The 16,213-nt window shown below is 43.0% G+C and overlaps 1 protein-coding gene across 1 annotated transcript in view; it reads left to right on the top strand.

Moving 5' to 3' along the window:
- Positions 1 to 8,310, top strand: part of plppr5b (phospholipid phosphatase related 5b) — a 148,874-nt gene extending 140,564 nt beyond the window's left edge. Inside the window, exon 6 of the mRNA XM_084326245.1 lies at positions 8,221 to 8,310. Within this exon, the coding sequence (XP_084182371.1) occupies positions 8,221 to 8,250 (30 nt within the window). The 3' untranslated portion in view covers positions 8,251 to 8,310. The remainder of the gene's footprint in view (positions 1 to 8,220) is intronic.
- The last annotated feature ends 7,903 nt before the right edge of the window (positions 8,311 to 16,213 follow it).

Here is a 16,213-nt window from a genome sequence, read left to right as displayed (position 1 = left end):
GTAGTGGCAGTGAAAGGGTTAACATGATGTTGTGTGGCAGTGTAAGGGTTAACCTTCTGTGTATTGTCGCAGTGAAAGGGTTAGCCGTTTGGTAGTGCGGCAGTGAACGGGTTAACACGGCCCCTGTCTGCCGAGTTCATTCACAATCTAAGTGCAGAGCTACTTTGCTCAATGTTGGTGCACCGGCAGAGAGCAGAGAGTTTCACAATGGCCACTACAACTGCAATGGAAAACCGTCTGTGCTAAAAATAGGATCAGTCCAAAGAGGCCTGTAAATAAATGCCACAGTGCAGGAAATGCTAGGACAGAAAGAAACCTATTCGCCTCTAAAAAGAAAAATGAATCCAATATATTTCTTTTTTTTCTGTTTTTTCTCTCGGAGTGACTGTATCATTCACAGAGCAGCATGGTATCGGTTAACTTCTCACACACACCTCGGCCACGTGCCGGATGCCTCCCCCAGAAAGATGGATGAGCAACGCAAGTGAATCGTTCAATCTCAGATCGTTGCTGCTGATTTGCTTTTGTGGAAGATTGAATAGTTTACTTGTTTGATTTGAGTAAAACATCCCCCGAAGAAAAATATGCCCGGGGGTTTCGTGCTTTTGTGCGTTGGAGCGGGTATTATTGCTCGCTCTGTCAGGGATGCGCAAGGGGGAAACTTGTCACGTGAGAGAAATGTCCTCTAATATAAATGCTAATCACACCCCTTTTTCAAGGAAGCAAGTGAAAGGTCTGATATCACATGTATGTGTATTTATTAGATTTTTTTTTACTTCACACAACTCTAAAAGCAAGTACTAATTTGTATGTGTAAGTGTGTGTCTGTGTGTGTCCATATGAGTGTGACTGTACTGTACATACAAGGCTCCCTGCTAATTAAGATGTTGTTAAGACAAAAAGAGCCATGCTTCATAAAAACCTACACAATAAGACAAAAAGAGCCATGCATCATAAATACCTACACAATAAGACACAAAAAGACATGCTTCATAAAAACCTACACAATAAGACACAAAGAGCCATGCATCATAAAGACCTACACAGTAAGACACAAAGAGGCAAATTCACAAATAATGGATTGTGCCCACTAATAGCACCCTTAACTGCGTGTGATTCCTATCCACTAAAGATATTGCGCAAATTATATACTACCACAAACATGCCCATAAAGTGTGCAATTTGCTCCTGATATCTGTTAGCGCAGTTGGCTCGCGGAGTGCAATTTGTTCCGGATTGGTCCAGTTGGCTCGTGAAGCATCTGAGTGCAATTTGCTCCTGATATGGTACAATAGTATAAATACTGCCCATGCAACAGTATGTATGTCCTAGGACAATGGCAGACAGAAAACAGAAGCTTCTCCTGACTAATCAATACTGTAGCTCTTCTAGTCCTTGGGCCAAACACTTTTTTGGTACCAATTGGGTGGGCAAATTCTATGTGATTTTTGTATTGCTATACATCCCTAGATTGTGTTTTGATATGATATACATTTTGGTTGTGCAGCTTATTATTGGTTATAAAAAACTGAGTTTTCCCTAAATAAGCCATATTTCGCTCCTTTTCGTAGATTCGCGGTTGTATGCACCCTAGTCTCCTGAACACGTAGAGATAAACCCTGAGTCGATCGGACCTTCCTATGCTGAGCTATGGTAACTTTTGCGCACCTACCCCCTACAGGTGAATGCCTCATTGTTTTCCGGAGGTATTATGCGGTAGGTGCGCAAAGGTGACCATAGCTCATTGTAGGAAGGTCCGATCGACTCAGCGTTTATCTCTTCGTGTTCAGGAGACTCGAGTGAATAAAACCTGATCATGGACATGTCTCTAGTACCCCCATAACACTCCTTGGCAATAAGACACAATGAGACATGCATCATAAAGACCTACACAATAACACAAAGAGCCATGCATCATAAAGACCTACACAATAACACAAAGAGCCATGCATCATAAAGACCTACTTCTTGGCAATAAGATACAAAGCCATGGATCATAAAGAGGTATGCATCATAAAGCCTTACACCATAAAATAGTATATATGGTTATTTTATTCTATTATATATCAAGTAAATGCATTGAATACAATTCGTTTTTCATCAACCCTACAATTGTCAGGGCAATTTAGCCAAATGCAATAGTGTGAAATTATTGTCAGTTATTGTCAGCAGTAGGACAACGTCACAGTCTTTTTCAACTGGTTATGTTGGTACAAACATGTTGTTTATACCTGTGCACACACAGCCCTTTATGTACACTGTTGACAGCGTGTGTCATAAGGTGTGGGGCTTTCTCACATCTGCTTTCATGACCAATCAGGTTACCTCCTTTTGATTGACAGCTGCTGGCAACCACTCTTGCCATCGTCAGCGAGGTGCAAGTAGCCACGCAGAGAGGCTCTGCAACCTACTGTACGGATACCCACAACCCCTTGGGCAGAAACCCTACACATCAAAGTGCAAGCCACGCAGGCATACATCGGCCATTAGGCATGTTCTGTTGACATCATAACAGGTGGCGCCGTCTGCTTTGTTTCATTGTCTCTCAAATGTTTCCACTGTAACTGGTTCTATGTCAACCAGTAGGAACTGCATTACCAGCCTGCTGGTTTCTCCATGTCTACCTTCAGTGGATACAAACTAGCTTTGTTTTCCGCTTCAAGGCCCTCGACCTAGCATACCGTGCGGCAAAGGGAACTGCTCCCGCCTACCTCCGGTCAATGGTCTCTAACTACACACCCTCAAGACCCCTACGCTCTGCATCTTCTGGCCGCCTCAGACCTACTCCTATCCAAGCTCCGGGAGGGTCATCAAAGAGAAGTCGCCTATTCTCAATCCTTGCCCCACAATGGTGGAATGAACTACCCACCCCAGTTAGGACAGCCGAAACACGTCCAATCTTTCGCCGTCGACTAAAGACGCACTTCTTCAACCATTATCTGAATAAAAAAAAATAAAAAATTATCTAACCCTAACTAACTAACCATACTGTCATGCACTTGTCCTAATAAACTAACCTACACTGTAGCACTCAACACTTTGATGAACATTGTTACTCAGCTGATAGAGTTGTGCCCTTCCTGATGGCTTGTCGTACAGAACTTGTAAGTCGCTTTGGATAAAAGCGTCAGCTAAATGACTAAATGTAAATGTAAATGTAAACTAAATACAGTGGATACATGTAAAACATGACTTAAGTGTTAAAACAATCATCATTAAATAGAGGTAGGTGTTCGGGGTATTTCAGTGAGAGATGAGTTATTTTCTTTATTACAGTATGTCGATGGTAGATTTAGTGAGGCAGTGTTTGTGGAGAGTCACCAGATCTATTCTTGGAGATGCTGCAGTTTGACCCCGTTCTCCTTCCAAACGCAGCAAGAGACTGTCGTTCCAGCATTGAGTCACATTGCTCGCATGGTGAAAGACCAAAAGTTAAATTTGAGGTTAGGCAAATTGTGACCCCCAATTTTTCTTCAACATTGTAAGATTGAAAACATGATTTGTGGGGGTTTGCAATTCCATATTGATTTAGAAAGTGGAGCATTTCGTTTTTATTCCAGGAATCCATATTAGAAGCATAATGTTCAACTTAATCACTGAAAAACATTGATCCCTCAGACAGCAACATTGTGATTGGAGGATCAAGAAAAGAGGGCGGGGTTCGAGATAGGTCAATGCTGTAATTGTCTGCGGTAATTCTGTCAATTCTGTAAATAATAATGTCTAAGCCAAAATAACTGAATATTTTGACAATGGATCCTATAGCCAGATTGGTCCCCCAAATCAGAGACTCTCTTCAAGGGGAGATAATTAGAAACACCACTATCATATAATAAATGATCTGCATAAAGTTATATATGATGACTAGCATTGAACACGGAGAGCATGGTTTTGAAGAATTACCCGTGCTATGACACCCTGGTCTTGTGCCTCTGGTAATGGCACATTGGGATGAGCAATTTGTACCTGATGAGATGAGATGAGAAGCTTTTATTGTGATTACACTGCTGTGCAAGACAGCAACGGAATTATGATTGCACTCCCTGGTATTAAAAAAGCTATATAAAAGAAAGTTAAAATAAGAGCAGTACTCAAAGTGCTATCCAGTGTGCCAATAAACAATTTGCATCATACAATTTAGCAGCAACACAATGCGAACAAGTACAGTGTGAACAAGTATGGCACATGTACACATTGCACGGTAGAAAGTGCAGTCGGGTGGTGGTGGGGGCTATATGTGTTTACTGTATGTGTGCGTTCTAGTGGGTGGTGTGTCGTAACCATTGCAGTAGGATTAGAGTAGATGATTTGTATCATTGACAGAAAAGAAAGGCTCCAAAGCCCATGTGCTCCAGGATCTGCCAAAGAGGGCACAGTGGTCAGAGCTGTTGCCTCACAGCGAGACGTCCTGGGTGTGAACCTGACTGGGGGGCCTCTCTGTGGGGAGTTTGCCTGTTTCCCGCTGGTATTCCGTGGGTTCCTCCCACATAAAAAGACAGGCACGCTAGGTACACTGCTGGTCTGCCTGGACCAAGGTACTGGCATTACCACTGTAGGTGGTACACTGCTGGCCTGCCTGGACCAAGCTACTGGCATTACCACTGTAGGTGGTACACTGCTGGCCTGCCTGGACCAAGGTACTGGCATTACCACTGTAGGTGGTACACTGCTGGCCTGCCTGGACCAAGGTACTGGCATTACCACTGTAGGTGGTACACTGCTGGCCTGCCTGGACCAAGGTACTGGCATTACCACTGTAGGTGGTGCACTGCTGGCCTGCCTGGACCAAGCTACTGGCATTACCACTGTAGGTGGTACAGGTACACTGCTGGCCTGCCTGGACCAAGGTACTGGCATTACCACTGTAGGTGGTACAGGTACACTGCTGGCCTGCCTGGACCAAGGTACTGGCATTACCACTGTAGGTGGTGCACTGCTGGCCTGCCTGGACCAAGCTACTGGCATTACCACTGTAGGTGGTACAGGTACACTGCTGGCCTGCCTGGACCAAGGTACTGGCATTACCACTGTAGGTGGTACAGGTACACTGCTGGCCTGCCTGGACCAAGGTATTGGCATTACCACTGTAGGTGGTACAGGTACACTGCTGGCCTGCCTGGACCAAGGTACTGGCATTACCACTGTAGGTGGTACACTGCTGGCCTGCCTGGACCAAGGTACTGGCATTACCACTGTAGGTGGTACACTGCTGGCCTGCCTGGACCAAGGTACTGGCATTACCACTGTAGGTGGTACACTGCTGGCCTGCCTGGACCAAGGTATTGGCATTACCACTGTAGGTGGTACAGGTACACTGCTGGCCTGCCTGGACCAAGGTACTGGCATTACCACTGTAGGTGGTACACTGCTGGCCTGCCTGGACCAAGGTACTGGCATTACCACTGTAGGTGGTACACTGCTGGCCTGCCTGGACCAAGCTACTGGCATTACCACTGTAGGTGGTGCACTGCTGGCCTGCCTGGACCAAGGTACTGGCATTACCACTGTAGGTGGTACACTGCTGGCCTGCCTGGACCAAGGTACTGGCATTACCACTGTAGGTGGTGCACTGCTGGCCTGCCTGGACCAAGGTACTGGCATTACCACTGTAGGTGGTACACTGCTGGCCTGCCTGGACCAAGGTACTGGCATTACCACTGTAGGTGGTACACTGCTGGCCTGCCTGGACCGAACTACTGGCATTACCACTGTAGGTGGTGCACTGCTGGCCTGCCTGGACCAAGGTACTGGCATTACCACTGTAGGTGGTACACTGCTGGCCTGCCTGGACCAAGGTACTGGCATTACCACTGTAGGTGGTACACTGCTGGCCTGCCTGGACCGAACTACTGGCATTACCACTGTAGGTGGTGCACTGCTGGCCTGCCTGGACCAAGGTACTGGCATTACAGCCACTGTAGGTGGTACACTGCTGGCCTGCCTGGACCGAACTACTGGCATTACCACTGTAGGTGGTGCACTGCTGGCCTGCCTGGACCAAGGTACTGGCATTACCACTGTAGGTGGTGCACTGCTGGCCTGCCTGGACCAAGGTACTGGCATTACCACTGTAGGTGGTACACTGCTGGCCTGCCTGGACCAAGGTACTGGCATTACAGCCACTGTTCTTTCCAAGATTTTACTATGGAAAGGAAGGTTGGAGATCGGGCGGTAATTGTTGAGCTTGTCAGGGTCGAGACCAGGCTTCTTGAGGATGGGAGTGATGGAGGCTGTTTTGAAGCAGGAGGGGATGAGACCAGATTCTAGTGATGAGTTGATTATGTTGACCATGGTGGGGCAGAGAGCAGGGAGGCAGATCTTGACCAGGGTAGTAGGCAGGCATGGGGTCGAGTGAACAGGTGGAGGCTTTGGCCGAAGCTATATGCTATAATACTCCTATTGTAAGGGTCAAATGCTGATGAATAATTTCTCCACTGCGATTAATAAAGTTTAACTGAATGCAATGCCCTTCAAGGTGGTCAAATGACTTTTTCTGTGCCTACACAGAAAATACAGAAGAATACGGGAATACGGTTTGTCGACCACACCCTTCAGAATATGCACATTATCAGAAGCCAACAAAGATTTTGATGAAGCCCGTCTGATCAGGATACACAAGGAATGTGTGAAAAGAGTCATTCATCTCGCTAATTTAAAAGTGATATGGAGCGGTAGCTTTAGCGACTAATCTTATCTTCTTAGTGAAATTATGGCTCTGTTCTCTGCATCTCTGGAGAAAGAACCACTTTCAAATGGCAAATTAATGTAATATAAACTCAATGACCTGGTGTCAGGCCGAACAAGTTGGATAGTTAATTCTAAAGCTTGCCATAGTCACTATCTGACCAGGCCTCATTTGGTTTCAGATCTGGGGAGCCGACAAGGGTTATATGGCAGTCGAAGCTGATTTCCAAGGTACTGTAGCTAACGTAGCTACAGTTTAAACACCTCTCCCCGTCCCATGCACTACTCACCATTAACCCATGTGTTAAGTCTGCATGGCTGCTTCCAGCTACCTTCCCACCCGCCCCGCCACACCCCACCCCACCCCACCACCAAACACCACTCCGCTCCTGGCTAAAAATGAATCGTCGTGAATCACTCTGCCATTCCTCTTCAGGTGCCACGTTTAGTAAGTTGAGAAAGTATACGACTGCCTCTGAGATGTGGAGGGGGAGAAGTCACTTTCCAACCCTCCGCCTCCCTCCTCGCTCACTACCTTATTTTCCCGCTCGCTTTAATGTGCTTCACTGTCAGGAGAAATCACAGCTTCTCCCCACATAACACCGCTCCCATCCCCTGGTTCTTCGGTATTAGCTGGTTGCTAATGTCGTTCAGGGCATAATCACGCCTGGGTCATTTGCTTTTGCCTGTCTGGAGTGGGAAGTGGGCATGATTTGGAGCATTTGGGCTGACTTGTCCTCTATGCCCTACACTCTCATCACCCTACTTGTCTAGGGAATAGCGGGCCAGATACCAGTGTTTTGAGTCATACAGTATACAACTCAAAAGGCCACCTAGAAACTACAGTAGGGGGGGGGGGGGGGGTCACACCATGGACAGTCCATGGATACCATGCAGCAGACACGGTCAGCCAACACCAGAACAATAGATTTAGACGTATTTTCCGATTTACCTATCTCAAACCCTGCCCTCTTCTCTTGATCCTCCGATCACAACCATTGCTTTGTTTGTCCGAGGGAAGCAACGATTGCGATTGGAGGATCAAAAGAGGGCAGGTTTGAGATAGGTCAGTAGTATGCTGCTGACTCAATGCTGTGAGCGAGGTGGCATTTCATAGATACGGGTCCTTCTGCCATGCCTTTTACAAGCATGCAGGGTAAACATGATTGTTTCCCAGCTTGACCTACCTACTAAGACCTGCTTCCTCAAGCTCTAACCCTCTTCCTCTTCAGCTTCCTACCTTATTTCTGCCACAAACCAACTCAGTTGGTTAATTTATTTGGAGACTCCCCTTGACATTTAATTTAATAGTAACACAACTACACGGTCCAACTTTTGCTCCACAAGTTACCTACTAACAGCTCATTCAACCCGAACCTTAACCTCAAGTTTTATTTGATCGTTTAAAGCAACTTGGACTTTACTCACAGGGGCCAATCCAAATAAAACCTTTTCCCGACCGACCTTTTTCAGTTGTGTTTCCTTCTCTCCCCCCACGCGTCTCACTCTTGTTGTCTCTCTCCACCCTCTTTGCAGAATCACATCGCCTTCGCTGAGGTCACATGACGTGGAGTCGGCCGTGCGGCATACCCATTGGACGTCCACGCTCTTCACCGTCCAATCGAATTAGCCGGAGTGCAGCGCTAAACCCCATCTCTGTGTATTATGTCTGGTCTGCCGTGTGTTTGTTCTGTGTTGTCTGTTCGGGGCCCCCCTTGTCATTTGCAGCTCTTGTCTACCAGGAGAAGGTGTGGGGAAAAGAATGAATGGCGTGATGATGGGAAAGGCTTTCTCTTGCATTCTCCATCTATGCACTTATTCAAACTTTTTTATTTTCTATTACCTCCCAAATGAAGTCACAAGCAGACTTGTTGCACAGAGAGAGAGAGAGAGAGGCGTCGCGGACCGGAAGAGCGAGGTTCTACCATTTCAACTCCCTGCTTAGGTGAACTATTTTCTTATGGGTGCTTTTGTTTTTATTTGCGTGTGAAACGTGTTGGCCTTCAGCAAGCAGGTGAGTGACCTGTAAGGAGAACTGTCACAATCCATACATGAAGTGCGACAAATGAGATTATCCCTTAGAGAAGGAAAGCTACTCCACATGACCTTCATAACATTTTAACAAGTCCTCATTTGGATGTGTGATGGTGAACTAATATAGAGATTGAGACCAGTCGGTCATACTGGACCGTTGGCCGTTTCATGTGTTATACTGTATACCTCACCACTATGCGGTTCATGAGGGTTTAGGTGTGTGTGTGTGTGTGCGTGTGTGTGTGTGTGTCTTACTGTCCCTTTCACCAGCCTGTGAAGGGTATATAAACCAGACTAGACAATCACCACCTCCAATCGCCGTTTCTCTCTCTTTCTCTTTTTCTCACTCTCTGGGCAGTTCTTGTCTCTGAGTTCAAAGAAGTTGGGAAACATTTAAATAATGTTGTGTGATATTTGTGAGCAGGTGGGCGTTACACTCTGTAGATGTGGAACGGACGTTAGGGCTGTCAAACTAATGTTCGATATTGTAAAAAGAAAAAGAATGGACATCCGATTGTGAAAATTAATATTCGATTGTAAAAAAAAAAAAAATAATCAACATTGGTTCATTCTGTTACTTGACAGACACAACGTCACATTAATTTCATGGAGGTTTGAAAATCAAATGCAAGCCTATCCTTCGAGATGAAAAGAGCAAATGATACAACAACAACCGCATGGCAATGATGGCAGAGTTCGGGGCCCAACTTGGGCACAGAGAAGGTGATTTGCTCTCCTAACAATCTACAAAGCCCTGTTTGGAAGTACAAACATTTTTGGTCAGTAAATGGAAAAATCATGAAACCCTGGAGACAGTTGTGTGCAGGGTATGTAGCTACTAGCTACAGATGCCCTACTGTTCCACCACTAGAAACCTGAGGGAACATCTTGAAAACATGAACCCAAATGAGTAACTCCATCCCATAGATATAGAATAATGAATAGATAGGAAATAGTGGGCTGAGCTGAGATGATGGTGATGATGATGGTGGCGGCAATAAAATACTTGTGTCGTCTTTAAATAATGTTATATATGGCGATGTTGTCATTATTCTTTATCCAGCCTACTCATTTACCTTGGCTATTTCATCATGATTAGTTGATTAGCCGCTATTCAACAGCATTCAGGCTTTGATGTCTTTGCCCACAGCCAGAGCATCAGGAGCAGCACGCTGGATTAATGTTTACAAAGGTTGTTGATGAATGGTATCAAGCTAACTGGCTAAATTAGCATGCTAACATTAGCTGACATTCAACAGCAGTGAAAAGAAGTCGGTCAGTTCACAACTTGCTACAGCTGTTTTATTTACATGCTTGCGGGATTAGGAGTTTAAATGTGTAACTGGTTTGTCCTCTTGTGGACATAACACGCAATAACACAGGCTGAAAGCTGGTAAAATTCTGACATGTAATTTAACATTTAAAATTATAATAAATATTTGAATATGTTTGAACTTATGTATTTTTTTTTTTTTTTTTTTTTTTTTTTTTTTTACAAATAATCGAATGTTATTTTTGCCCGATGTTGACAGCCCTAATGGACATGGAAAAAAGAGCACAGTAGTCTCTTAATTCCACTGTTGAAAGAAAGAAATAAAGAATTATTTAGTTTTTTGGTCATATCTTTACAGTATGTTTTATGTGACAGATGATGAAAACGTTGGTCAATCTGACTCACAGGCCAAAATTGAGATTTATCGTTTCGCTTGTCGGATGTAGCTAGTTCCTGTTATTGTCTCACTGTCTCTTGTGTTTTTCTCTCTATTTACTAATGTCATAATCAGGTTCAATCATGTACAGTACCAAGGTTTGTTTGCTTGTTTGTTTGAAGAGGGTGAGATCAGACATCTTGTTTTCTTCTCACTGAGGCTGTTGGCCTGATGACCAGAGACACCTCATGAGAAGAAGCAGAGGTGGGTACTTCTGTACAGTATATATCTTGGGTATCAAAGACTTCACACAAGTGGAGACATGCTGTGAAGAAACGGCAGTTGTGAAGATAGCCTCCGTATTGATGTCCCATGTCCAATTCATGTCTTGGCCTGCATACAGTAGCTGACATCTTCTAATCATCGGCAGATTACCAAATTCCGTTGCAAGGCACCCGGTTTGGCGGTGTAGATAAGTTCTCAAAGTGATGATTGAAATGTCTTATCACGTAACTGCTTTTTTCAGTGTAATTGCATGAGGAGATGGTCATTGTTATCATTTGGTCATTAATTGCCTATAGTATAATGATTATTCAACCCCCTACCCTTCGATTTGTCATAACGAGTACTGAGCCATTTTAAACAAGGCGTGCATAAATGTATACCAATTTAAAAGTGCTTTATGCAACAAAGGTCAATCAATACATCACCCTCTAAACAAATTTTAGACATGAGTCAACTTTGGAGACATTGCATTTTGCTGATCAATGTCACATTACTTATATTTATTTTTTAAATGCAAAGGCACCAGAGACGACCACACATCTGTTGTGATTGCGTCGGAGAGCTAACCAAACCGCGATGAATGATGGTCGCAGAAGTGATGTCTCCAGCGATGACTTTTAAGTGTTCCTGATTTTGTCGTTCACATTTTGCAGTGACACGCACTTTTGTAGTGTATGAAGAAAAAAAAACAGTGAAAGTTGTAACGTGAAGTGCCAACCCTTCGTCCATGTGAAGCTGTTCTCTTTAGTAGCAATAACATTATGACTTTCTTTTCCTATTAACGAGAGAGGATTACAACATATTGAATATTCCCATTCTGTTGCCCCTTAAAAATCTCTATTTTTGTAATAATCACTGAAGCACTTATAAGAAGATGAAAAGGTCTATGGGCAGGAACATGCAAATGGCAGCACTTTAAAATCAAGCTAAAACTCTTTTCATCGCTAACGAAAAGGCCGCTCATGTCGCTGCTGCTTGATAACAAACACGGTAGTATACAACATATTCAGGACTTGTAAAACAAAAAAAATTATAATAATAGATTAATAAATCAAAAGTCTGCTCAAATGTGTGTTGGAAGACCTGTTACAGTATTATAGTATATTCAGATGAAAAACAACTGTATAAAAATGTACACGTTAAAAAAGTACGATATATCCTTTTTTGTCATATTATACAACATTACTGTCTATTTTCTTATGACTGTGCACTGTATGTGTGTGAGTGTCTACATGTTAAATGTTTATTTTCCTCTCAGATAGCTATTATTATTACTTCTTCATGCCATTTTGCTAACATGAGATATATTTCACAAAAATGGCTGGAAAAATATGGTTCCTTTTTTTATACTCTGATCTGTGAATAGTGTGGATATATATATATATATATATATATATATATATATATATATATATATATATATATATATATATATATATATATATATATATATATATATATATATATATATATATATATATATATATATATATATATATATATATATATATATATATATATATATATATATATATATATTACACCCTATTTATGTCAATGTTACTTCTGTTACTGACTGCAACTGTGTTCCATATCTCGCGTCAACCGATTCCTCGCACTGCAGTCTCGGAAATACGTTGCAAAATCAACTGTTCTTTTTCTAAACTTGCGTTTTCTTTTTTTTTGTAATTTGGTAACATTTCACTTACAGCACACATCTACTGAGTAGGCTATTACTGTATAAGGGTTGGTTTTGATTGCCATATTGCAGGTGTTAAAACAGATAAGTTTATAATGGTCTATCAATAACCAGATTAAAAGACATGTTATTAGAAATTTGACAATTATAACGTGTTGTTGCTGTATGTTTTAAGTAAAATGTTACCCATGGTTTGTTTTGCCTCTAGTGAACCATTTTTGTATGGATGTTGTTGCTATTCTGGTCACCCAGTTGTTTTTACCTTCTATTCATATTCCTTTCTAGAAACGTCTTCTTTTCAACATTCATTGAAATCGTGACCTTTTACACTGTAGAGGAGATGGAATTTACAGCCTTTGAATAAAAAATATTGAAAATGAATCAAATGTTTTGCCTCTTATTCTGTCTTGGGTTTAGGGTAGCACTGTACTTGAAGTGGAGCGTTAATTCTCTACAGTACATTGTTCGCCCTGCCTGCCTTACTCAGAGAATCTGTGTTGTCTTTAAAGAAGTGTGGCAACATTATGCGCTTACCATCTTTTCCAGAGTCAGACAAGAAGATGGATATAAATGTTCTATCTGAATCTGCGTTTAGTAGAATCTATCCGGCTGTAAACTACAGTAGCCTAGCTTAGCACAAATTAATAGAAGCGGATACGGATCAGCTAGCCTAACTTAAAACTCCAGGACAGGTGTTTTTGGCCAACAGTTAGGCTAGCTGATCCGTATCCGCTTCCATTTGTTTGTGTTAAGTGTATTTCCCATAATGTTGGTGTGTTCCTTTAACACGTGTACACTGAACATAACCATGATGATTGAAGGCATTCCTGAGAAAGCAAAGCGTTGCTATCCACAACACAATAGAGATATTATGCCTACTGTAAAAGTGGGACTATGTAATGGGAATATCTGGACGTACCCAGCGTCTCAACCCAGTTTGTCCAAAACATCCTCTTTCACACGCACTTCTCTTTCTACATCTATCCCTTCAAAGCTCAATCTTCATGTAATCCACTCTACTCACAATAGTCGTCATGGAAATTAATTGAGTTTGAATGACTAAAATTATATCCTCATTTCTTTCATTCAGTGCTATTATTACAAAGCCATTGCCGGTATTATCTCCCAAGTCTTTCTTGGCTCACAAACTGCTCTGTGTTGGCACTGTGTTCATTGTGTGGCTGAGGCACTATAAATAAACACAAGCCCTTGTGGTTGTTGTTACTCGCTGAAAGCACCTGTTTCATACAGAGAAGATGCATTGAAGCGGCGAGTCAGCCTGTGTAAATACTAGTGTATTGTAAGAATATAAAAATGCCTTACAGCACTGTGCTACTGTAGAAACCTATATACCGCGCTAACAGCCAAGACGTGTTTTGACGCCAATCCCCCCCAGATGTATTAAAAAAAATCTATATTGAATAATAATTTGTATACATGTATTTTTTTCCACCAAATTGTAAAAAAATAAAGCACTGAAAATGATTTAGCAGCATCTCTACACATTCCCCCTCATTGGGAATGCAATGGTTTATGGGGCTTTATATGGAAATAATTGGCAACAAGCACCCATTGATATTTGCCAGAAATTCCATGTCAGCAGCTTATATTCTTTCAAGACATGTCAATACCTCCTCAGCTCTCTGTGTACGCTGAAGCTAAAGGTGTCAAGTTACCACATAATGGACCATGATAGGTTTGCCCTATTAGTGACATCACACATGCAACTCAGATCTCAGGGAAGTACAGAGCAGCTCTCCCTCTTCAGGGGAATAATATGAAAAAGGTGCTCTGCACAAATAGCAATCCTGTAGAGGCAAAGTCTCTCAAATAACTCAATCAAATCATTGCTGTAATTTGTAATTAATTAATCTTCCATGCACCTTTGATCATAGCCAGAAAGAAAGGTATGACCACATATACTCTAGGAATTACATGATACTGTGGTGAAGTTAGCGTGAGATGATTTAGTGCAGCCAGTGTGCTAATGCGGGGGGGGGGGGGGGGTCAGTTTGAAAGATGACAGATCTTTAGAAAACGAAGCGTGGGAGTGGTGTTTTTTTTTGCTTCTCTGCATGAGAATTCAGAGACTAAAAAGGTAACATCCTTTGCTGTCAAATATGAAAGAAATGTCAGGTTACCACGATGATGGTGTTTTAATGGTTTCCATTCAACTGTAGAATATGCTCTTCTGAACCCTCCACCCTAACAACACGCCTCCTCCTTTCTCTGAGTTTGTTTTGTTTGTATTTCACATATCAATGTCAAAGAACGATTCAACTTGTATAGTCTTTGAAGGAGGGGTGTTCCCCAGTGGCGGTTGGAATGCCCCACGGGCCCTGAGGCGAGATTGACAGCTCGGGCCAGCTCCAGCGCTTTGCCTCATCAAAAGCATCCCTGTACTCAGACAAGACTTTTATCGCATTCTCCAGCAAGTTCGAGGCTTTCTGCATGTCCATGTTTGTGGTTTGGAGTCATTTAGAGACAGCATTAACACTCTCCAATATTATTAATATTTTGTTTTCTCCATTATGTTTCCCTGTTACTTTTATAACAAATGCGTCTAATTTAGGTAGCTTTGCGTTCTTCTCGTCCCGTTCTTTTTTGTCTGTTCTTTTTTGACGGCCACATTTATGTTTGTAAGGCTTAGTTGCGGAATATGGATCATTCACTCACTGATGATTTCACTCGCTGTAAGAGACAGACGTCTGCTGTTCGTTTTAATTTCCGCACCAGGTAAATTGTCTCATGACGCAATGACGCATTGATTGCTGGGTAATGTTGTTGTCCTCCAGTAACAAGTCAGTGGAGGCACAACAGGAGAGACAACATTTCCCAGCAATCATCATTCTTTAATTTATTTTAGGCTACAATCGGGAAGAATAGGAGGGCCTGACAGCGTGGGGACAGAGAGAGCTGGGCTGTTGTTCTGCAGATGGATGCTTCAGTTCTCACACAGACCGCAAATAAACGAACGCTTATAAAATGATTTAATAGGCTAAACTTCGTTTAAAATTCTTTGTTTTAGACTTGTTTATTCTATTTGAATTTTGTCGACATAATGCTACGTGGCCCGACTAGATCCATGACTCCATTGCAATACAAATGAATTATCTATAAAAGTGGCTATCTTTGAAATCCATCCACTGCTGTGGCGAGCCTGGGGCGAGCCTTTATCGCTACTGGGGAAACATAGGGGGAACATAGGACCCGAGGAACAAAGAACCCTTTTGGAACATGGGAAACATAGGGGGAACATAGGACCCGGGGCATGGCGCAATGCAGTCTGTCGATCCATCCAGTCCCACGAACGGCAACTCCATTCAGTCCCGGGCCGGGCCCGGCCCCAGACCCCCCGCGGGCCCTAAGGCGGCTGCCTCGGCAGCCTCGCCTATATCGCCGCCCCTGGTGTTCCCTCTCTTCAAGAAACCAAGGAGAGAGCAACAAGACAGACTGACACAGGGGGGTCCAACTGAACCCTGATCCAGACATTCAAATGCAAGGTCAAAGGTTGGCAGCCCTGCAAAGCAGCTACAGTACTCCGTTTGCCTCTCATGTCAAGCTCGGGTTGGGATTCCTTCCCACCCTAATCCCATCCTGAGCATGACATAAGAGCAAAATGGCTGATCAATTCCCTTTCATTTCAGGATGTGGATCGTCTTGACAATGAACTTTGGACAGGAGAAGGTTCTCAAATTCACCATTTTTAAGAAATCATTGAAAGTGAATACTCTTATCAAAATGTATTTCAGTTTCTGTTTACATTATAAAATGGTGTCACAATCACGGCGAGAGGCTCCATCTCTCCGCCTGCTTCCACGCCCTTATATGGGCAGCTTCCGACTCCATCATCCCCACGCTG

The sequence above is a fragment of the Notolepis coatsorum genome, assembly GCF_963971535.1.
Source record: "Notolepis coatsorum genome assembly, chromosome: 12".
NCBI classification, from domain to species: Eukaryota; Metazoa; Chordata; class Actinopteri; order Aulopiformes; family Paralepididae; genus Notolepis; species Notolepis coatsorum.
Note: the sequence above shows the minus strand (reverse complement) of the source record. Positions and strands in the feature narration are given on the sequence as shown.